At 40.0% G+C, this 23,370-nt stretch overlaps 2 protein-coding genes across 6 annotated transcripts in view; one reads left to right on the top strand and one right to left on the bottom strand.

Moving 5' to 3' along the window:
• LOC125226781 (stathmin-4) overlaps positions 1 to 23,370 on the bottom strand; it is a 64,284-nt gene that overhangs the window by 3,660 nt on the left and 37,254 nt on the right. Inside the window, exons 2-8 of one of the 5 annotated variants that reach the window (XM_048130869.1) lie at positions 18,365 to 18,371; positions 9,456 to 9,492; positions 8,109 to 8,275; positions 7,379 to 7,593; positions 6,495 to 6,612; positions 4,479 to 4,619; positions 3,193 to 3,333 (exon numbers count right to left, since the gene is read on the bottom strand). In XM_048130869.1, the coding sequence (XP_047986826.1) occupies positions 3,193 to 3,333; positions 4,479 to 4,619; positions 6,495 to 6,612; positions 7,379 to 7,593; positions 8,109 to 8,275; positions 9,456 to 9,468 (795 nt within the window). In that variant the 5' untranslated portion in view covers positions 9,469 to 9,492; positions 18,365 to 18,371. Of the gene's footprint in view, positions 1 to 3,192; positions 3,334 to 4,478; positions 4,620 to 6,494; positions 6,613 to 7,378; positions 7,594 to 8,108; positions 8,276 to 8,453; positions 8,510 to 9,334; positions 9,406 to 9,455; positions 9,493 to 12,835; positions 12,914 to 18,364; positions 18,372 to 20,722; positions 20,862 to 23,370 lie in introns of those variants that run through there. The other 4 variants (XM_048130866.1, XM_048130867.1, XM_048130870.1 and 1 more) reach the window with 4 other exon arrangements.
• On the top strand, positions 288 to 2,584 carry LOC125226782. The gene is made up of 4 exons (XM_048130871.1): positions 288 to 576; positions 886 to 1,151; positions 1,559 to 1,690; positions 2,119 to 2,584. Exons 1-4 carry the CDS (start codon positions 462 to 464, stop codon positions 2,533 to 2,535), a joined length of 930 nt encoding a protein of 309 aa, XP_047986828.1. The 5' UTR covers positions 288 to 461; the 3' UTR covers positions 2,536 to 2,584.

Genomic DNA, 23,370 nt, shown 5'->3' with positions numbered 1-23,370 from the left:
GGACAAACAAACAGACACACGCACTTTTCCATTTATAATATTAGTATGGATAGGTATACCAACTGACTTCATCAGACAAATAAATGCCCTTACCGGGATTCGAACCTGGGACCATCGCCATCGGCTTTGCAGGCAGGACCATCGCCAGACCGGTCGTCATGGTATACCTATACCATAGTTAAGTAGGTTCAAAATGTTCAAGTCATGTTTTTTTCAAGTACAGTACTTCATTATTTAACTACAACAAAACTGGAAATAGGCAAAACCATTGCGGATAACAGTATCGTGGTTGAGAAATGCCACCGTCTACACTAGCGCCCCTAGTGGCGAAACTCGTTGGCATTCTATCTGATTTCTGAACGAATTCGTAGTATGTCAAGTTTGACGTTTTAAAGTGAGGTTAGAAAAAGTTAGGTTAGTTTGTACTGCAAGATTTTGTTATTGTTTCTTTTATTTACAAGATGTTTGTGGATATAATTAATGCCAAAAGTCGTCTGCTCGACGTGTTCGCCGACCTTGATGACGACGAACTGATTGCCATGGAACAGTGGATTGGGAGTAAACAGTATAAAAAAGGTAACAGTTCTTTGTATCCTATGTAAATCAAAGGGCCTGACCGGCTTCCTATAATAAAATTGCACTCTAGCCAAGGATTTCGCTTTTTTTCATGTACATTTATTTGTCTTACAAGTAATAAATTTAAAAAAAAAGCATACCTTCCAATCTTTTAACTTTTTCTTTCAAGGTTGTTATTTGTTTAGACATTTTTCACTAAATTAAAAAGCATTACTTTGCTATTTCAAAGGACCTCACCATTTAAAGACAAATTTTCTAAACAAAGACAACACCTAACCTAATATTCATCTCAATGTTTTCCATTCGTAGATTTGGAGAACAAAAAATCATTAATCAAATCAGATGAAGCAATAACCAAAATAGTGGACGTGATCAAAGGCATGGTGCCATTTGAGGCAGAGATGGCATCGGAGAAAATTGAATATCCCATAGTAGGGGATGCAGCGGACTGCAACAAAGTGAACACTCGGCATGTGGACGAGTTCCTGTACGATGAGGAACAGGTTCAGGAGCTTGTGAAGGACGGGAAGCTGTCCAGACATTATTGCATTGATTGCAATTCACAGAATATTAAAGTAAGCTTCTTTGGCAAATTTTGAATTATTAATGGATTTGATGTACCTTTCTATTTGAAATAAATGTTATATACAAAGAAAAAATTACCAGGGCCTCCAAATTTGTAGTATAATAGTAGTGTGACTACTTAAAATACAAATTATTATTTTTGTATGAAAATAGTTTAATTTGTTTTTCAAGTAACTTTTAACTGTGTTTGAATAATTCAGTTTCATTTTTATAATGGGAAAACATCCCACTTTTTCGGATTGCTATAAAGCTGCTTTATCAGTTTATTCATATAAAGATACAAATAAATCTCGCCTTAATGGTAACCAACAAAGTGGGATGTTTTACTAAACACACTCACATATTTAGAAGAGTACTGTTATTGCGTCTTTGAAATACCATTTAAATTATTTTACAGGAGCTGACATACATTTCGCATTCTAAATCCAGATTACAGCTTCAGTACATATATAAAGTTCTGCTCCCAAAGGATCTGGAGTGCAAACTAATTTTGGATGTAGGCTCCAGGTTTGGCGGCGTTTTGTATGGCGTAAGTATTTATATTATTTATTTCTTTTTACACTTGTTTAGCTGAATTTTTTTAAGTTTTATACATAGTTCATCAGGGGCCCATTTCTCGAAGCTACAAGTTACAATTCACAAGTGGTTGTCAATGTCTAATATGACAAGTTGGAAAGAGACGTCCGCTTGTAACTTGTAACTTTCTGTTTTGAGAAATGGACCCCTGGGGCCCGTTTCTCGAAAGGTACAAGCCTTGTATTACAAGTGCGCGAACTGTCAAATCGTATGGGTTGTCATGGAAACACACTTGTAATACAAGGCATGTACCTTTCGAGAAACGAGCCCCTGATCTTATGTTATTGGCTAATGCTTTATCTAATTTGAAAGCAAAACCATACTATTATTTACTATTTAGCTTCTTATAGATTTTTTTTTAATTTTTTTTTTTCATTTCAGGCATATTACTTCACAAACGCTTCTAAGATCGTTGGCATCGAACTCAACAAAGAATGTTGCGAAGTACAAGAAAAAATAATATCTCAATTCAAAATGGGCAAAAGAATACAAGTGGTCAATTCCGATGTACTAAACAAAGGTGACTTAGTAGCGAAAAGCGATGTTTGTATCATCAATTGTTTGGATTTCTTTGTGAGTACAGAGGAGCATAAGAGATTGTGGTATTTCTTCAAAGAGCATCTAAAAAAGGGTAGTTATGTAGTCCTGGATAGAAGTATTGTAGATACACTGCAGCCGTTGGATATATTTGATGAATTTGCGGATTGGCTGAGTGTCAGCAAACCAATGCAGTTAGAGAATGAGATCTTGTTTGATGTAGAAGAATTACATCAGTTGTATCTGTACATTGTTAATTAATACATCTGTACATTAAATGATATAACAGTTATTATTGCTTTAAATCAGCACCTCATCATTAGAAACAAACTAAATTTTATTGCCAGGAGGCAATAAAATTTAGTTTGTTTCTAATGAACCTTGTATATATTTATTTGAAAAAAAGTATGTGTCGACATTTGCTATAAATACACGACTGACAAGTCATTCAGTCTAATCAGACTGTAGGAAAGATAAAACCAATGCAACAGACATTACATAGGCAAACTGTAACAATGCCAGGTCAAAACCTTTTCACACTTCATGCTGGCAATTTTGTGATGACTTTCAAAAGCATCTTATATGATCCTAAAAAAATTCACTCTCTTCTAATCTCAGAGCATATAATACTAGAGAGCGGACAAGCCGTCGGCGCACGTGTCGCAGTTGTTAGGAAATTGAGCACACAGTTGTCATTGTGTGCATGCATGACGACACGACTTGCTGGTTGTTTGCATGTACACAGACAAAGAAATGATGCGAGTGTATAGCCCCATAGGAGCGTCCATCTACAAGTGTGTGGGTTCAAGAACTTCCGACAGGCGTATTCAATACACCTATACCTGTGCTTCTAACAGTGCTTGCACACAGACCATTAGTAAATAATATCCAAAGCTGCCAGAAGCATTGTGCACATACCTCCTCCTTAACGAAGGCGAGTTTCTTCTGTATCTCCTGCTCTCGTTTCTGCTCAGCGGCGGTGAGCTTGGTCTCGATGTCCTTCGTAATCTCTTCAACTTTGGCCGTGACGGTCGCGCGCGCGTCCTCGATCTTTGCGTTCTGATGTGGGTGACGAACAAAAATAAAGGAAATAATATAAAAAAAATGGTTTAAATAATTATGATGAGAATGATTGGTCGCCTATCGAGGTTTCTCTAGTGTATTTTTATAAGTAGGATTATTTGGAAAAGTTACATTTGAAACATCGATAGGCTGTCGATATAAAAAATTGTCAAAACATAATTTTAGTAAAAAAAATAACAAATTTATGTTGGATGATGTCTTGTTGATTATACCTGTGATGTGGAGTTTGCTCTGTCTTGTCAGAAATGCAATATACTTTCATGCCAATTCCCAATATGGTTTACAACTTCGAGACTTAAGTCCTGGATGGAGGTCTGGAACTGCTGGAAGCGGTCAGCTGCCAGTGCTGCTGGTGTACTCACATGGTGGCGCCGTTTCTCGCGCTCCTCGGCCTGCTGCAGCTTGTCCTGGATGGAGGTCTGGAACTGCTGGAAGCGGTCAGCTGCCAACTGCTGGAAGCGGTCAGCTGCCAGTGCTGCTGGTGTACTCACATGGTGGCGCCGTTTCTCGCGCTCCTCGGCCTGCTGCAGCTTGTCCTGGATGGAGGTCTGGAACTGCTGGAAGCGGTCAGCTGCCAGTGCTGCTGGTGTACTCACATGGTGGCGCCGTTTCTCGCGCTCCTCGGCCTGCTGCAGCTTGTCCTGGATGGAGGTCTGGAACTGCTGGAAGCGGTCAGCTGCCAGTGCTGCTGGTGTACTCACATGGTGGCGCCGTTTCTCGCGCTCCTCGGCCTGCTGCAGCTTGTCCTGGATGGAGGTCTGGAACTGCTGGAAGCGGTCAGCTGCCAGTGCTGCTGGTGTACTCACATGGTGGCGCCGTTTCTCGCGCTCCTCGGCCTGCTGCAGCTTGTCCTGGATGGAGGTCTGGAACTGCTGGAAGCGGTCAGCTGCCAGTGCTGCTGGTGTACTCACATGGTGGCGCCGTTTCTCGCGCTCCTCGGCCTGCTGCAGCTTGTCCTGGATGGAGGTCTGGAACTGCTGGAAGCGGTCAGCTGCCAGTGCTGCTGGTGTACTCACATGGTGGCGCCGTTTCTCGCGCTCCTCGGCCTGCTGCAGCTTGTCCTGGATGGAGGTCTGGAACTGCTGGAAGCGGTCAGCTGCCAGTGCTGCTGGTGTACTCACATGGTGGCGCCGTTTCTCGCGCTGCTCGGCGTCGCGAGCGAGGCGGCGCTCCTCAGCCTGCTGCAGCTTGTCCTGGATGGAGGTCTCGAGCTGCTGGAACCGCTCCTGGTTGCCGGCGCGGACCTTGCGCACCTGCTCTTCCTATGGTGGAAGCGCACAACATTCATATGGGGTGAAGTGGAAACAGAACAATTACGCTAAGATATGAAGGCAATTTCATTAGGCACCAATTCTTTTTCTACGAAGATATACCCCTTATTCATAAACGTTTACCTACTAAAGTTGATCAGCCGATAAAAATCGTTTATCCCTTTCTATCAAACTAACACCTCGGACAAGGACAAACGATTATTAGCAGCTTGTTAACTTTGGAAAACGTTTATGAGGGGGTAAGTTACACGCTATCAATTTTTGTAATTACAATTACATCAGCTTTGCTGAAAAATAACATTATACCGACAAACGTAGTCAAAACCACTTAGTTAAATACCTCCTTAGAAATCAAGTTTATAAAATGTTGCCTCTGAAACACTTTCAATTAAAGCAAAACAAAACTTAATGATGTGTATCATAGACGTAAGGAATATTGTTGACGTCCTGAATAAAAATATTTTCTTTCTTTCTTTCTTATTATCAGCACGGCTACCACGAGTTGGTGTTTGACATTAACGTTAGCGTTTCTGTAAATTCGACCAAAGCATCATTGCGTAATAAAGCATCATTGCGTAATAAAATAAAGAGATGGACTGCGATCGAGTTTATGTCGCTAACGTAAACATAAACATCAAGATTCAACTCGTGGTGCGGTGAAACTTACTTAATTCGTCAATTCCAAGTCGAAAACATTTGATTATCTTCCTATTCATACTAAAAAAAAAAAGCAAATTGTTCTGTTTCCTCTCAAGATGACGAGATGATAGTGAAGTTATAAAAACCGCTCTGCCACCACAGGCGCCCCCTGTAACGTGGTTAAATCTCCGGCAAGTTATTGGATGGCTAATGGCTGCCAGTGAACGTTTAATCAAATTGGGCCGAGAGTGGCGCCCGTGGCTATATTATGTGAGGATATTCCACAACATAGACACTGTGCCACAAGTGCCACGACATAACTAGTATCTAAGACATTAATAATGCGACCCACAATTTGCACACTATTATTATATTTGATTGCTAAGCAGGCGTGTACATTTGCATACCTACATACTTATACGTATGTTTAATTCGGACAGAAATGCAACAAGCCATATGCTGACAGCAATTTATAATATTAGCCAACGGGGTAGACTCGCGAGTTCATACGTTAAATCTCACCCATTGACTTCAAAAGGGAGAGGTATATGGGCATCAAAAATGGTGCCAATACAGTACACTGCTGTGCACAAATGTTAGCCAAGCGTGCAGTATATGCAAAAAATCGCGCGCGTGATGGACAATCATCAACCAATCGCGTGGTAGCTGGTAGCGTTAAACCATGGTGCATCAAACAAGAATTCACACGAAATTATATGATTTGGCTTAATCCTTCCTTTGAAAATCTTTGATTTCACTAAGTTATTTTATTAAATTATACACCGTGTTTTTATTGAATTCCGTTAACTTTGGCATATAGTTAGGTCCATTATAGGAAACAAAATGGTATAGTTGGTTTTCTTAAATTTGTATTATCTTTCTGAAAAAAACATACACCTGCGATAGATGTTAACTTCAATTGCTGTTGAGAAACGGGCTTTACAATTAACTTACACTAAGTAAGTGTCAAAACTATGACATGTCAATCGCATATCGAACACACAAAGCGCGTTTCTGAACAGCAATTAATGTAGCATCTATCGCAGGCGCAGAAAAAAGTTATACGAATTAAAAAAAACCAACTATGCTAATCTGTTTCCTATAATGGACCTGACTATATGGGGAAGTTAAGGGAATTCAGTAAAAACACGGTGTATGTATCAACATGATTGAATAGATGCCTACATTGAGTAGGGAGGGTAGGGGGGATATAGAGAGGGCACTTACGTGTTCGCGCAGGCGCTCGAGCATCTTCTTGATGTTCTCGTCGCGCTGCGCGGCCGCCGTGTTCATCTTCTCCTCGATGGCCTTGTACACCTCGGCCGTCTGCTGCTCCAGGGTCAACCTGCACAACACAACCACTTATTTAAGGGCTGGTTTTTCAATCGCCAGATAAATAATATCAGTCAGATAAATGTTAGCTGTCATTGTCATTTATACGTGTGATGAAAGGGATAGTGATAACTTTATCTGGTAGATATATTTATCTGGCGATTGAAAAACTGGCCCTAAGCCTTTTAAACTTTTACAACAGTGTTTTTATACTTCCAGTTTACAGTAAGCCTAGTAAAATGTGGCACTACAATCGTCCTTTGAAGAGTTTGAAGTTATAGTAAACCTATAATTGGCCTGACACAATTTATTGCTGGATCCTAAAGAGATAAATATCTCGTGAGTAAGATACCGTAGTGCAGCGCAACTCATGTGAGAATTAGCATAGGAGTGCCGACAATATCTGGCTCGCAGGAAAGACTGTCCGAGAGATAAAGTCCATCTTGTGCTAAGCCAGTTGACATTGGTACATCTTTTGATGCTAAAATTCTATCAAGAAAACTGTTGGTGGTTGGGCCTGCACTTTTGATAAGTTGACTTTGAAAGTCTTCCAATACCCACAAGTTATTGGCGGATCCTTGTACGTTATCTCAACGACCTCGTGATGGTTTTTGACCGAACCCGAAGCTTGTGGGAGTAAATCTTGGCGTCTCCTCCTTGCTCTAAGTGTGCTAGCGTCACTGACCTACTAAACGATCTCGAGTGTTTGAGCGCGCAGCTGGTTAATGTTCTTGCCCGCAGCTTCCTTGACTGAATGAAGGTTAGTTAGATTTACTGACCTTGTCTTCTCAACGCCCTCGAGGTGGTCCTTAAGCCGAGCCCGCAGCTCGTTAATGTAGGCCTCGCGCTTCTCCTCGTGGGAGTCCATCTTGGCGTCCAGCGCCTCCTTGGTGCTGGCGATGAAGTTGTTGGTCTGTTCGCTGCGGAACTTCGACGCCTCCTCGATCTTGGCCATCTTCTGGGCGATCACGGCCATTTTACTGGCTTCCAAACTCTGGAATGGAAAGGTAATATTAAGGTTGAAGTTGAGGACAATTCTAGGATACTTAATAGGTAGGATTGATGTGGACCTATTAAGTGTAAAGTTTTGAAATCAAATCAGGTGAAAACATTCTACTCATGGAGTATTAGCTAGATACCTAATATAGATCACGTCGTACGTTACTCACATGTAAGTGCATCTCTGCAGTAGCTTGCAGTATCCCTTAGGTTGCTTGGAGGGATGTAATTCTCGGGTACAGGTAAGGTGTACTTACACGTCTCCTCTCCTCGGCAGCCTTCAATTTCTCCTGGATCTCCTCAACAAACGGGGCCTTCTAGGGCGAGTCGGTGCGGCGCGGCACGAGCACACCCACGGGCTCCGCGAGGAATCGAGGATCACCTCACTCACACTCACTCACTGTACTCACATGTAAGTACCTGCCTCTGCAGTTGCTTGCAGTTTCCCTTAGGTTGCTTGAAGAAAGCATAGCAGGATGCAACTCTCGGGTACATGTAACTATTACTTACACGTCTCCTCTCCTCAGCAGCCTTCAATTTCTCCTGGATCTCCTCAACAGACGGGGTCTTCTCGGGCGAGTCGGCGCGGCGCGGCACGGGCACACCCACGGGCTCCGCGAGGATCACCTCGTACGCCAGCCCTCCCTTCGACATCTCCTGGCAGCGGATTTCGGTAGCTGTGGACAAAATATATTGAATTAGGATAAAAATTTAGTAACGTTACACCCTAATTTGAAACAAGACCATGTTATTGATTTACTATATAGATACACTAACCACTTGAAAAGTCTAAATAAGCAGATAATTTTATATTAGTATTTAGACATTCTTAGAAATCTCTTCTAAGAAACTGACCTGTAGAGTATGTTCGGAGAGGGTCCTGTGACTCCTGTGCATTCTGTACTGTAACTCTGTCCGCAGACTCAACCCAGTAAATTAAGTAGAACATAAAAAAGCTTTAAAATATCATCGAAGGTTTATATTGAATAGTTTTCGGAGAAGTCATTTTCCTGAGTTTGGCTTGAACTATTAACTTGAATAATGCCACACGACACGGTACAGGAATTGGCATTGAAGTAGCTTCCTGGCTTAATATTCAATTTACAAGTAACGAAATAAAATATATATAGGAACAGGAAGACGAAAAACATTCGCTAACAACTTAAAGTAATTTGAGTAGGTAAGTACATAAATTTGGTGACTGATACAAATTTACGAAGTTATTTCTTGTGAAACAAAACATTTCCAGAACTTTTCCGGTTAATTTAACTCCGTCCATGCCGGCAGCAAAACAGGCTCAAGAAAATTAAATTACAAAGGGGCTGCAACAAAGATGAATAAATAAAAAGAGGCAAGTGGGGCAGAAATGTGCATTTTAAATCCCCCTCGATAGTCCTAGAGATAATCTGAGCTGAGAAAACAAGTAAATTGAATGAATAGTCACTAGAAAACGAATTAAGGAGAGGAATGAGTCTGGACTGCACTTGGGCATGCAGCCAGGATTCTTTCTGTCTGAATGTTTAATGGTTAACACTGAGCGATATTTCGTGCGGAAATTTTAAAAGGATTTTTCTTATGAGAGAGGTAAGAAACATAACTGTGATAATAATATGTCTAATATGTAGTTAGAGGTTAGAGTATGTATTAACTTAATACGGGTTGCGATAGTGTTAAAGTGGTTCAGCTTATTAAGCTTACTTACGCAATTGCGAGATTTCACGTATAATTTTCCTTACTTTGTAAAGTTTTTTCTACCAGCAGTAGATGGAAATGTAGCTGAACTTGTATTCATGAGATTTCATAACTTCTATCAGGACTTTAAATCCTTAAAACTCATTCTGTTATAGGCTGACTCACCAGACAATTCCATTTTGAAAAGAATATGTGATGTGAAAGAACTTCGTCACTGATACAGTATCTACAATATAATGGTCTACAACTACAAGTACACAGTAGTCGGTAGCTCACTGAGAAATGATAAAGGGAGCTAATTGTCTACATTTACTCATATAGCGGGTCAAAGGATTGTTATCTTTAGACAACATGTTTATTAAAAAGGAGAAAGTTGATAACAAATTAACAATGTTACATATAAAGATAAGTACGGTAAATTATTAGTATAATTTAATGTTGTACCAAGTACCTTGAAATTCAAACATTTCTATTTGGAAAATATGAATTAGGACCAGCGTTTACACGGCGTGCGAACTCGCATACGATTTTAGTTACATAAGTTACATTGCAGATTGCAGACTGTTGAGGTAAGATCCGTAAAACACTTTCAGCACTCCTATCAATGCCCCAATGTACTGAAACTAGTATACGAATTCTCGCACCGTGTAAAATAGGCCCTAACGCACTTAATATCATGTACCTATCGTCTCCTCGGACGTATGCAGTTTTCAGTCAGAGTCCAGTCCGTGTGCCTACATATAACCCTTTAGGCAAGGAAGACCAACACCACATACCTATCAGTTTCAACTTCAGACAGGCCCATGTAAATTGAACGAGCTTACTCGTAAGCATAACATTAAAGCTAAATGCATAGAGGCAGTTTCCCCACACCATCGGACGCTACCGTGCCCGTTACTTTTAAATGCGGGTAGGATAAACTATGACCCTTTAGGTTAGTTTGGGGATCCTGTCCGTGCAATGCTTTGTGAAATGTTTTCACGTAAAACTTTATGGTTTGTCGATCATGGTCTTGCTTGTTCCATTCAGTGTCGTAAGGATTTGTTTACATTAAAAAGTAGGATCAGAGAGCAGTCATAAAAGCTTACGCTTGTTTTTGAAGACGTTACGCGTCCTTATAAGACACATTATCATCCCAAAACAAGTCTTCAACTTGATTGAACAGACTTGTTTCAAACAAGAACTCCCATAAAACACCATGCATCATCCCTAAAGCGGTGATAAAAAAGCCGCGCGTCATACTAGTAAAATTTAAACGCCCCTTTATCCCTCACTTAATTAAGTCCCGACATAATTTAGGGGTAATTTTAAAGCCGGGAGAATTTCCCCGCCGCGTAAATTACCGTTATACTCAAGGTCGCATGTCGTCGAACCATTCCTCGTGCTTGGGAAAGGACGTAAGATTAGGGATATTACATTACTTTGGCAGCATCTTACGACATTTGGAGCTAAGTATAATGCGAACTCTTAAGGGGGTAATGAAAGCTTTCTAAGAATGTAGAAGTTTGGGCTTGTACCGTTTGTGTCTGCGAACGCTGCGACGAAAATGTTTAAAGAGTCTATCGATGGCCAACTAAAAGTTATAACTTCATTATAATAAAGTTCCTCTACCCTCTAGCATATCACTTCCTTATTAGGTACTTGCGTCTAATAAAAAGAAAAGTGTGCGTGTGGATTGAGTGAGCACCTTCCAAAAATGAAAAAAAATATGCTGATCATTTAGTAAAAGTTCTAAAACAATTGTAAAACGAATCTCTGAATTTGTAAAAAGATAAATCAAAAGATACAGTCATTAACATGTGCTCACTCAGTTCTCACAAACTACCAACGAAAACAGTGAATGTATTCATTTAACATATAATATTTATATACTAACATTTAGTAAAAAATATGCCAACTTACCTCTATAACTTTTAGATCACCTCCTAGTGACGTATTTAATTTTTTACAAATAGTTTCTTATGCTCACTCAATCCTCACACTTTTTGAAAAGCCGAATTTTGATGAAAAACATAAGATAAGGAGCCGACATAGTGTGGTGACCCTACATGATACATTTGTATGAGAAAAGTTATGTCTGAATATCTTTAAAACCAGACAACGAATATAAAATATTAGATGGTGGATATTTAGTAAAAATTTTTACTAAATGTTGAAGTACTTTCGAGTGTCTGTGGTGCTACAAATCTTATGATATTTACATTTTTAACTTTCTCAAAACGTGTGGACTGAGTAAGCACTTACAAAAAATTGTTATAAAAAAACCTGACACGTTAGTGGTTCGTTTTGTATTTTACAAATTCCCATTTCACTTTTACTAAACTATACACATATAATAGCGGTCTAAATCTTATGTTTTTCATCAAAATTCGGCTTTTCAAAAGTGTGAGGATTGAGTGAGCATAAGAAACTATTTGTAAAAAATTAAATACGTCACTAGGTGATCTAAAATTTATAGAGGTAAGTTGGCATATTTTTTACTAAATGTTAGTATATAAATATTATATGTTAAATGAATACATTCACTGTTTTCGTTGGTAGTTTGTGAGATGAGAACTGAGTGAGCACATGTTAATGACTGTATCTTTTGATTTATCTTTTTACAAATTCAGAGATTAGTTTTACAATTGTTTTAGAATTTTTACTAAATGATCAACATATTTTTTTTTATTTTCGGAAGGTGCTCACTCAATCCACACGCACACAAAGAAAACACATAACGTAAACCAAGTTATAACATTTCCTCAAAGAGGTGGTTTTTCTAGCACGCTTTTGTTTCAGCGAACAATGGCGTTGATACGTGTAATTCCTGCGAGAGTGCCGTGTAAGCCCCTCGAGAGGGCGGAAGCCGCCCTTCAAGGATGACTCATAAGGACACCACCGTACCTAACTATAACTAAAGACAAACGCTATGTCTCTCTGAAAACTCGTGAAACTTGGGAATCTGAGAATTCTTTATTGAATATAAAACATGAATGACACATCGTATATCTTTGTTTCAAGATCAAAAGAAAGGTGTGCCCAGACCCGTTGTTGACGCGTCGGAAGGTAAGTAAACTATTTGAAGCCAAGGGCATATCGAAAACGTATTGGCTTTTGTGTCCACAATCGACGTAGCGACTATGTTGCTATCGGGTAAGTTTCGTGAGGAACACCTTCCCTTTTGTTCACCTCACATAAGTTTGAATTGGGGTTCGTCTACTGATAGCTACACCTACATCCAAGTTTTCAAGAAAATATTTTTGTAAAGACATACAACTTTTATATCAGTAGGTAAGTTTAATACCCTAAGCGGATTTACAACATCAAGAGTGCGGAGGCTTTCTATTTCTTTGCAAAAAAGATCACATCTTTACAAGGCAGATCCCTGAATATTTGATCAGTGAATAAACATCGCCAAAGAACTGCGTAATACCGCTATGACGCATGTTCGTGTATTAGACTTTAACAGGCTAAGTTGGCAGTGTTGGCACAGAGCAGTATTGATTCAACCTTCATCCGAATGCACTCATGTTAATATTATAGGCATTGCACCAAACACTTACTTATGAATTTGACCTTCTTTGGTTGCTTCGTCCTTGGTTTACCCACTGGTTTCTTGACTGGTGCCGAGCGCCGGTGTGCTGTGAGGAAACATATGAGTTAAGGGAGGCCTCGCCGCCGCCGAGGCCACTTGGAGATAAAGCCCATTTGCGAATTAAAAAGAGACCGAACCGAACCTTGTATGTATGTTTCTATTATGCACTTCTGCAATCGCTATCATCGGTTCTTAACAACAATACCCTGCCACAAGTAAATAAACCAACAGTAGAACAAAACACAAAACCTTATCGAGTCGCCAACCATTCTTCTTCATTAAGACATTCCTCGCAGGAAAACACTCGAGGCAGTTTATTTCAATCAAGGAAAGCGGCAAATATTCATTACGACAAGACCTAGGCCTTTAATGGCCAACTTCATATTTCAGCGGGCGACAATCGAAAAGCGATTACTGATGTTTATTTAAAGACCCTCAGGCCCAAATGAATCGATTGGAACTGAACCGATGCTCGCGTGACTAGCTGAAACGATAAAATGCGAGTATCGATTCGTTATTTTTGATGCTGTTTCATAAAGGTCTTTGTCCGTGACCGCTGACGCATTGTGGAGGATTGAATCCTTTGTTGGATGGGATTATAGAACAATGTGTGTATTGATACTGATGATCACGAAATGTATAAATAGGAACAGGCCGTTGGAGCTGTTAATCACGTCGGGCTTTCAGTCGCCTGACTCATTTAAGCCGTGGCATGGATTACTTCAACATGAGTAGGTACTCAGGTGTCGTTGTCTTATTTGCTAGTGGAGTGCTTCGTAGGTGTATGTATGATCAAAGGCAGGATAAATTTGCGTAAGATTGTATATTTATTAAAATAGTCATACATAGTACATTAAATTTATATTATATTATAGAACATTATATTGTCTTCGGTTACCGCGATAGTTACTCATGACATGAAATAAAACTATGGAAACGGATTAAATCGCGTATAATGAATTTAAAATTCATCCCGACGTTTCGAACTCTTTACAGCGTTCGTGGTCAACGGGTGACTGAGGAAAAATTACAATGTGCAAAAGCTATCCACATACAAGAAATATTAACGAACCATGACCACAAATAATATAGATTTTTAAGGCAGGTTCACACACTATTAATAAAGCTAGTTATATAATATTCAAAAAAGTTACCATTACTATGTTAAAAAAATAATTAACCAATTAATCTACACAAAATTGACAAAAACAAACTGCAGATGTCCAACACCATACAACACAAATGCCTCACAGCCTTCGTCGTGCTTGTTCCATTATCAGATGTACTACTGGATCCCAAGCCGGTGGTAAAGTAAAGCCATCTTCTCTATTAAAGTTTGGATATTTCTTGATCTCAATGGCCTCGCGCAACATTCTGGGTATATATCGCTTCTCCTTAGCAAGAACCAGAGGCTTGTCAAACTTTATAGCGTGATTAACTTTATCCATGACATGTTCAGAGACTGCAGACCTTTGCCGACGGTGCTTGACATCCGCTACGTGTTCCTTCATCCGTGTGGAAATACTTCGTTTCGGCTGTCCCACATATGACAGGCCGCACTCACAGTCTAGCCTGTGTACACTCCCGCATTTTGTAGAGGAGCTATAGGACATTCTTACACAGATTGACTGAGTCCCACGGTAAGCTCAAGATGGCTTGTGTTGCAGGTACCAGGTACTCAGACAACGATATACGAGTATATAATATACGAATACTTATATACATAGAAAACATCCATGACTCAGGAACAAATATCTGTGCTCATCACAAAATAAAATGCCCTTACCGGGATTCGAACCCGGCACCGCGGCGTAGCAGGCAGGGTCATGCACTACGCGCTAGTAGCGGCTGTCTTTGCATTAGGTACTTTACTAGTAATCAATTTTAGGCAAGCCTGTGGGAATCGGATTGTATGGATCAGCCGATTCCCTACACATATATCAGTTGTATATCTTATCAATAAGTATGCGAATGAGTCATCGTAATATTTTCACGACTTCCGGGATATTCGTACTTGCAAAAACACCATGTACATAACACGCTAACTCAACCCCCATGTCGCCGTATGTCCCAAAAATTGAGTAGGAAAATAAATCGTCGTTTAGACAGTTTCGGGTTCGATTTGCTCGAATAGTTGCGAGGTAATAAGGCGACACGAGGACGTGAGGAGAATGCCGTGGGGCTGGGTAATCCTTGGCGATAAGTCCTGGGTTACACTAGACGGAGTAGAGACAATTCAGAAAGTGATATCACTAGAATTTAGACACTTATGTTTATTTCAGAATCAACTGTAAATATTATTTGTAAGACCTTAAAACCAAACAAGAAATTAAAAAATTAAAAGACAGTAAGTACCTCTACCTTATGAGAAGTTGATGAGAGTTGGTGAAAATATAAGAGAAATGTCTTGTAGCTGCTATCCTGCAGTAAGTCCCGCACAAGACAGTTCGAAGACAGGTATTGAAGACGTGTAGATAATATATAAGTTTCGAATATCAATAATGCATCAAAGTAAAAACCGGCCAAGAGCGTGTCGGGCCGCACTCAGTGTAGGGTTCCGTAGTTTTCCGTATTTTTCTCAAAAACTACTGAACCTATCAAGTTCAAAACAATTTTCCTAGAAAGTCTTTATAAAGTTCTACTTTTGTGATTTTTTTCATATTTTTCCTTTAGAAGTGATTATTTCCGAAAATATCAATATTATCAAAAAACGATCTTAGTAAACCCTTATTCATTTTTAAATACCTATCCAACAATATATCACACGTTGGGGTTGGAATGAAAAAAATATCAGCCCCCACTTTACATGTAGGGGAGGTACCCTAATAAAACATTTTTTTCCATTTTTTATTTTTGCACTTTGTCGGCGTGATTGATATACATATTGGTACCAAATTTCAGCTTTCTAGTGCTAACGGTTACTGAGATTATCCGCGGACGGATGGACGGACGGACGGACGGACGGACGGACGGACGGACGGACGGACGGACGGACGGACAGACAGACATGGCGAAACTATAAGGGTTCCTAGTTGACTACGGAACCCTAAAAATCGTGCATCATTATTACATTTCAAATAAATACTAATGATTTTCCTAAATCACCTTTAAAACATAGTGATCCTGATGCCGTTAAAGAAATGAAGAGGTAAGTAATAAGGCTACGATGAGGCAGTGTGAGCACGTAAGAGGAATAAGCGCTGTGTTTGAGTAATCCTTCGCGATAAGCCCAGGCTTACACGAGACACTGCTGAGGCATGTCATGGAGAGTTGGAGAGCATTAATATAAGTGTACACGAACTATTGCGTAGAGCCTTAGAAAGGTCTCTAGTCTCTACCCTGATAAATATCACTACAATGGTCTCGATTGTCTAAATATTATACTTATAGGTAATGACAATGAATGTCTAAATCCAGAGTTTTCGAGTGCAACAAAAAGTATAAGTATGTCAACAATGACGGACCACAACCAAAATTCAACTTAGCAACAAACAAAATAAAACTAAACGACACGGTACATACGTAGGTACATCAACAAGAGCACATAAACTCAAGACAAAACAACACGTTCTATGCACGAATTCTCAAAGATAAAACAAACCAGCCAGACCAAATATAGCAGCGAGATTAAGTTTAACTAGTTCGCAACACCGCAGTGAACATGCACGTTGCAGATAAACCAACCCCGAGAGAGGATATAAAAAGATTTATGTTTATGTCCCACCCAAGCCATGTTAATGGGGATAAATCAAAAGCTGAATCGTCAAACCCCCCAGCCCAGGCAATTAAAAACACCTATGAAACGCCTATACTTAGGGCAAAGAGCTTTATGAAATGTTAATCACCGAACCTAAACCAAGTTAAGTTATAACGGGATAAGTGAAAGAACGGAATCAAAACAGAACCCCACCAATTACAACATTAAAGGGCGCAAAAAACCTTGTGTAAATCGAATATAAATGTTTGAAATGGCAGTTACGGCTGAAAGGCAGACCCCTCGGCGCCGCACGATACGACATGTAAACTGATAAAATATTTAGAGCGGCTTTAAACTCGCGAGGGGGAAATGGTAAATTTACAACCGTTGGGAAAACGTACAAAACGCAACCGCGGAAGTTTCAGGGGGCAATGCGTAGCAAATTTGAATATGAACTGGACAACTGTGAAAGTAGTCGGTGCTCGTTACGTCGGGGTATAAAATATAGCTTGCATTTGTGTTTAAGAAGACTCTTTTAACTTGTTTTCTCGAAAACTTCGCTTAGTTTCTTATGTCAGCCACAGTTACATTGTAAAAAGACAAATTATTACAAAACATAAAAATCATGACAGTTGCCACAATTTATCGCTTGTAAGTAAAAATCATCGTACTTATTGCTCATTGTTTTAATTAAAAGTGGGAATGAAGATAATACGTACAATAAGATTAATAAGGCATCTTAGATAAATATTTACAATAAAACATAAATTTTCCTAATTGGACGTTATTACGCGAAACTTTCATTGGATTTTAAAACTTTTGAGTATTTCATTTCAATGACGCGTTCATGTGAATTAGAACGTTTTTGCGTAACTAAGTAACTTTGTAGGTACTTCCAATTATTGACGTAAAAATTATTTAGAAATGTATTAAGGCACTTGACGTCATGTCATCATTGCGTTTTTCATTTCCTTAGTTCCCAACCGCTCAGACAAACTGGCAAGTCTAGAAAGGATGGACACGTTTGAAGCCGGTCTTATTAGTGTGATGGAACGCGGTTGAAGTTTAAATTAAAAGTGCGGCGGTCGCTACGTGCCTGGCAGATGTAATGGCGTGCTTAGTCTTGTCAAGTGGATTGATGTGTGAAATATGCCATCAAAAGGGTGGAAATGGAAAACAAGCGAAGAAGTGATTATGAGTTTGGTGTAATGTATGCTGCTGCTTGATACCAGCGTTGGATCCGGATACGTTGTTCTAGTAGCAGAGAATGCTAAAATGCAATACCGTGTAAAAGCGATTACGGGTGACCTTTGGTGAAAGTAACTTAAAAATTGTGGGTATAAATGGATATAATTCCTGAATTATGAACTTCAGCACATTACAAGGTTTGTTGGTAACAATAACAACCCTGAACGGAGACAATAGCACAGGTCATCCATTTCATTTCAACGCATTTGCAAGCAATTAGGTACTTCCTCAAAATAACATGCCGCTTCATTGAAAACTACGTATTTCACATATCAAATAAAAGTACTACTATGCTATGCCAGGTTAAATTTCTCCCACAAGTAATTCATGTAATTAAAATTGTAACCTCTAGTAATGTTCCCCTAACTACAACGAAAACGAGCAAAGAGACCTCTTTAAATTTGCAAGTTTCAGCATAACAAGTGTAGCGACACGGGGCGGGACACGCAAACTTCGGACCTGCAATGCATCACCATTAGCTTTTACATAAACTACCTATTTTCATGTTTCTTAGCAAACTCACGTAACAATAATATAGGTAATACAGATGACTATGTATCTTTATCTGCCTGGACCTTATCCCACTCAGTTGATGGGATCATCTTTAATCCTACATCGAGTTAGTACTCGAATTACTCCTAATTTACGATTAGGTTTATATCATAATAACAAATGCATTTTGAATCGTTCTTGACATCTGTGTTCCGTCGGTACGTCGGTAGCTCATAATTACAATTTTGGAAAAGTTTGTGAACGAAGAGACGCCATTAAATAATTTCGGGACTTTTCAATCCAACCGTACATCGAGTTATTTATTCTCGACGTGATTTCAAAATCATACAATAATCCCCAAAAGTGCTGCAACTGCAATGTGTGTACAAACATTTGCAATTCTCAAATCGAATAATGTACATGCGAAGATAATGGAAAGTTAAATAACGTTAATGTTCCCACTCCATAGACGGAATGCAAACTAAGCGCCGGTATTCAAATGGAATGTCCCAAATGTTCCAATGATTCTCCTGTTGCTCCCGCAGATCAAAAGGGTCCTAAACTTGTTGAGTTAATTAAACTTGACTGTTAATCGCACCCTAAACAATTATGTAATCGCTATCCCCTATGCCTCTTCACAAATTGCCGGTTGACATGAATAATGCGGTGGAGTTTTGGGAATATAATGAATACATTTTGAGGTTTTGATTACAGGGGGAGCGTAATAAGTAATTTTGTTCATAAAGGAGTTCATGATTGATGAAATTAGCAATATAATCCCGTCAAGGTACCGGCCGGTACGTGTAAATTGTGTAGAAGGTACGTGAGGCGAAATACGAATGAAGAAGACACAAAAACCTAAGTAAGCCTGATTGAATTCCTAAAAAACCTAAAGCAGCGCTATTTTTAAAGAGATCTAATTTAAGGAATTAAAAAATCGAAAGACCAAAGATTTGTTAGATGTGTAACAACATACATCGACTAGGATTGTGTAGATATCCTATACATTGACAACCCTAAATGATCAGTGCTTAAGCTCTGCGACAAGTGGTATCGACTGATTACGTTATTTTACGCTGGCATTGCGTGCCTAAACACGATCAGCCTGCATTATATAATATAAGAGCCCTACAGAAACGTGCCACGATATAACGATCAAGAAGAAAATAAAATTTCATGATTTAAATTTCATGAATAAAATTCAATTTTGAAGGGCCAAATAAAACAGAAGCTGAATCGTCAGTAAATTTTACAGTAGATGAAATTGATTAAATTTAGTTTATTCGAAAACGAAAATAGCTTGTACAAAACAGTAATAGTAAAACTAAAATAGGAACTTTCAAAATCTAAACTGAAAACTATGATTTGAATAATGAACCTTATATCCACAAAATGGTTCCCAGATGTAGTGGTGATCTGAACAAAATGGAGGACGATATAAAGTTTATGTTAAATCAATAGGGCTGTAGCTCAACCTTTATTCCCACTAGCCGCTCAGCGCAACCTAGACGATTTATACGAAATACAAAACGTTGACCTGAAAATTGAGGCAGTTCTGTCAATTCCCGCTTCGCTAAATAATATGACATAGTGAAATGAGTTATGGTAAATTAAACAGCAGAAAAAATCCCAACATTAATTTAAAAACAACATTGAGCAACCAGACCAGACACAAAATTAATGGAATGACGTCGGTGTCGAGTTTCACTGGAAAAGTTAGCAAAACTTTTCCGTTTCCATCAACAAAGTTCTTACATAATGCCAACAGCTTATGACAGCGGAAGTTTGCAGCTCAAGCTAAATTAATAGGTCTACATTACACAGGGTGGTTCACTCAACCCTAAAACGTTCCTTGATCTCCCTGCCAGGAGGACCAGGAGGTTAAGTAATGCCGGTAGACCACGTGCTCGGTGTCAAGTTGGATTTGGATAACCGGTAGCGACGCCCCCACCCCTCGACTCGCCGGCCGGCGTTTCTTTGACGTAAGCTTTAAATGAGGTTTTTGATAAGAAGTTAATATGGCTTGACCTTTAAGCTGGAAGAATACCGAAAGAACCACAGATATACGGCCTCGTTCAATACTATGCAACTAATGCAACTAGCTGAAAGTTTCTAACTATATATTCCAAGGAGTCTAGCGCCCGAGACTGTTTGTTCCTATTTAATATGTTATTCAATCGGTTAATAAATCCCTCTACTACTGTTTTGTTATTTGTGTCTTGTCTAATGTTACAACATCATCCAATTACTCTTAGCAGTTGACAACTCTAAAGAAGGAAGATAATAAATGCTAACGACGATGTTATCTTATCTACAAGGCTATCTAAACAGTCAACAAATGGGCTTTAGTCTCCGTTGTGACAGCGGCCGGCGTCGCCGGTTCAGACCAACACGGCCGGTGACCGGCGGACTCCCAACCTGCAGGCAGGACTGGCGCTCTGCACGAGTGGCAGAAGCACTGCAGCACCGAGTCCCGAACGAGTCCTATCAGCATGGTGAAGGATTCAAATTGACTATCTAACGGAACAGAGTCGCAGCGCGGGCGGACTGCGCGACTCTCGCCCGGAAACTGAGCCGCGCCGGGGGGTGTCGGTCGATAGCCGCGCCCCGCGTCCCGCCCCCGCCCTGCGGACCCACCCGCCACCCCGTGCGCTGCCGCCCCAACCTAACTTGATAACCCGCACAAGAAAATAAGCCTACCAAATGGAAAAATAATGTCACCCGCGACATCTATTACGTTACACGTACCCCTGAAACGATGGCGAGACGGACCAACCCTTGCACCTTTTTCTTTTATGATTATGGAAGTATTAATGTAAACTCCTGCCAAACACCCTAAGCTGATGTTCACAACAGCGTAGAAGAGACGGGTGTAAAGGCTATTGTGTTTTAGTTTGCTGAAAGCAAACTCAATTCGCAGCCGGGAGGCCTAAGGTCGGGGAAGACAAAACTACTTTAAGAGCCGCCCAGACTCGTGCGGGTCTCGACGGGCTCCTCGCTCATAAAAACAGCGAGTGGGGGGATGCCAGAGGGGGCACCATGCGGAGGTTCCGCCGCCGTCTCGGCGCCGCCGCCCGCAACCAATTAACGGCCAGTAAGCCACGCTGAATTTGTTTCGCCACTTAAATAGCTTCTGATTGATTTCCGGTGCTAGAAATCATTCATCAATGAATTCACAAACACCCATTTAGTTCTCCCGAGCGCTAAAATTGTCGCTTCGATTAACTGCCAGGAAATGAGTTTGGTTTCCCACTGAACCGGATAGCTTCCCGGATTATTTTTTCTTCATTTGTAGGTGAAGACGTAAGGATTGCAGTGGTGGTATAACCTCGTGCACCGGTAACACGGCTGTGGTGCGGCGGATCGATGCGGCCAACAACCCCAAGACCGCGTCCCCCTGCGGTAATAACTGGAAATTCCAGCACCGAGCCACACAGACGTTGCACACACGTTGCTACGGGAATACCGCTCCCGGCGTCCGCCTGACTGACTGCCCGTTTGAATCGCAGCCAACACCTAATTGTTACGTTCATTAAGGAAATTAAAAATGTTTCACAACTGTGAATCACTACCACCAGCAAAAGTAGAAGATCCTTAAAGTCGGGTAACACTCCATCAAAAATACATAAAACGTAAGCCTGTCAACCCCCAGAATGCAGTAGGAAGATTATATCACGGCGGTGATAAATTAGTTTCCTCAATAAAACTTTGTCTGTGATTCTCGGGGGATACGGTGACTAATACAGAGCAACTTTATAAAAGTACGGTAAGAAAGTCAATAATCAAATTTTGGCATTACTTGCAGGATTTTTTTTTGTGTCGCAAATTAACTCTTGAAACAAAAGTTTAAGTAAAAATGTGGATTTAATATTGTGTTCCTAACCAACTTAAAACCATAAAACAAATTACAAAAAAGAATAGGTAAGCATAGCACGTGTAACGAACAAGCGTGACAATTATGTGTTTCTTTTAAATGTGGTTTGAATATTTTAAATCTTCGCGACTAAGTTTTATGTCGCCAATTTAAATTAAAATTAAGTGGCGCCCAACGTAGGACCAACATTAATAATTCCACCTCAACCTATTATTATACTAGCTAGCGGTGCATAATGTATAGCTTTCCTCCTTCAAAGAGCGGCAACAAGTTGAGTCACGTGCCGGCTGGATTTGGCTAAGAATATAATTTGGAGGCGGCGGCGCGCGTTCGCCTGCGACTCTACCCGTATCGATTTTGCCTCGTTTTAGGATTTGTTTAAACATAGTATCCCGGCGTTATGACAGGAACACAGCCAACAATAATACCATTCATCGCTGTCTCTTACCAGCCAGTTTGATGAGACCTTTGTTGAATCCATACTAATATTATAAATGGGAAAGTGTGTGTGTCAGTTTGTTTGTCCGTCTTTCACGGCAAAACGGAGCGACGAATTGACGTGATTTTTTTGGTGGAGATAGTTGAAGGGATGGAGAGTGACATAGGCTACTTTTTGTCTCTTTCTAACGCGAGCGAAGCCGCGGGCAAAAGCTAGTACTTAATATTTATACTAAATACTTTTACCAGTATTACTTCTAGAGATCACCGTATATCTGTAATTCAGTACATGAAGTAAAACACGAAAATACGCGAGTCGAATGACTTGAACAACATATTGTGTACTGTGAAAGAAGATACGTTCAAGACTATTAAGTACGAAATATTACTTCGTGTGTTTATGGAGATGATGATCAAAAAAATTCCATGGGTATTGAAAGTGTGTAGTATGCCACACATTTGTAATGAGAAAAGAAGGCGAAGTAATGAGAAAAGAAAAAAGGCGAGAAAAATTTTACGAAAAATAATCACAATATTTAGGCCCTGCAGGGTTAGCACATGATTGCCACGAGAGTATGTCGCCGCGAGATAGACTACCCGTCCTTATGTCATTAATACAGTTAGAAGAAGACGTGTGATCTATCTCGCGGCGACATACTCCCGCGGCAATCATGTGCTAGGCCTACAGGCCGATGGATTATTTTAGTTGTAATGAAGATCACGTTCAGTCATAAGTAATCAGAGTTCGAAGGAT

The sequence above is a fragment of the Leguminivora glycinivorella genome, chromosome 6, assembly GCF_023078275.1.
Source record: "Leguminivora glycinivorella isolate SPB_JAAS2020 chromosome 6, LegGlyc_1.1, whole genome shotgun sequence".
Taxonomy (NCBI): domain Eukaryota; kingdom Metazoa; phylum Arthropoda; class Insecta; order Lepidoptera; family Tortricidae; genus Leguminivora; species Leguminivora glycinivorella.
This window is presented reverse-complemented; position numbering and strand designations above follow the sequence as displayed.

What these genes read in the sequence shown, in the direction of transcription:
- LOC125226782 (XM_048130871.1), top strand. Translation starts at nt 462, where the DNA reads ATGTTTGTGGATATAATTAATGCCAAAAGTCGTCTGCTCGACGTGTTC. An exon ending in GCAATTCACAGAATATTAAA is followed by an intron (nt 1,152 to 1,558) that starts GTAAGCTTCTTT and finishes ATTATTTTACAG; the next exon opens with GAGCTGACATACATTTCGCA. An exon ending in TTGGCGGCGTTTTGTATGGC is followed by an intron (nt 1,691 to 2,118) that starts GTAAGTATTTAT and finishes TTTTCATTTCAG; the next exon opens with GCATATTACTTCACAAACGC.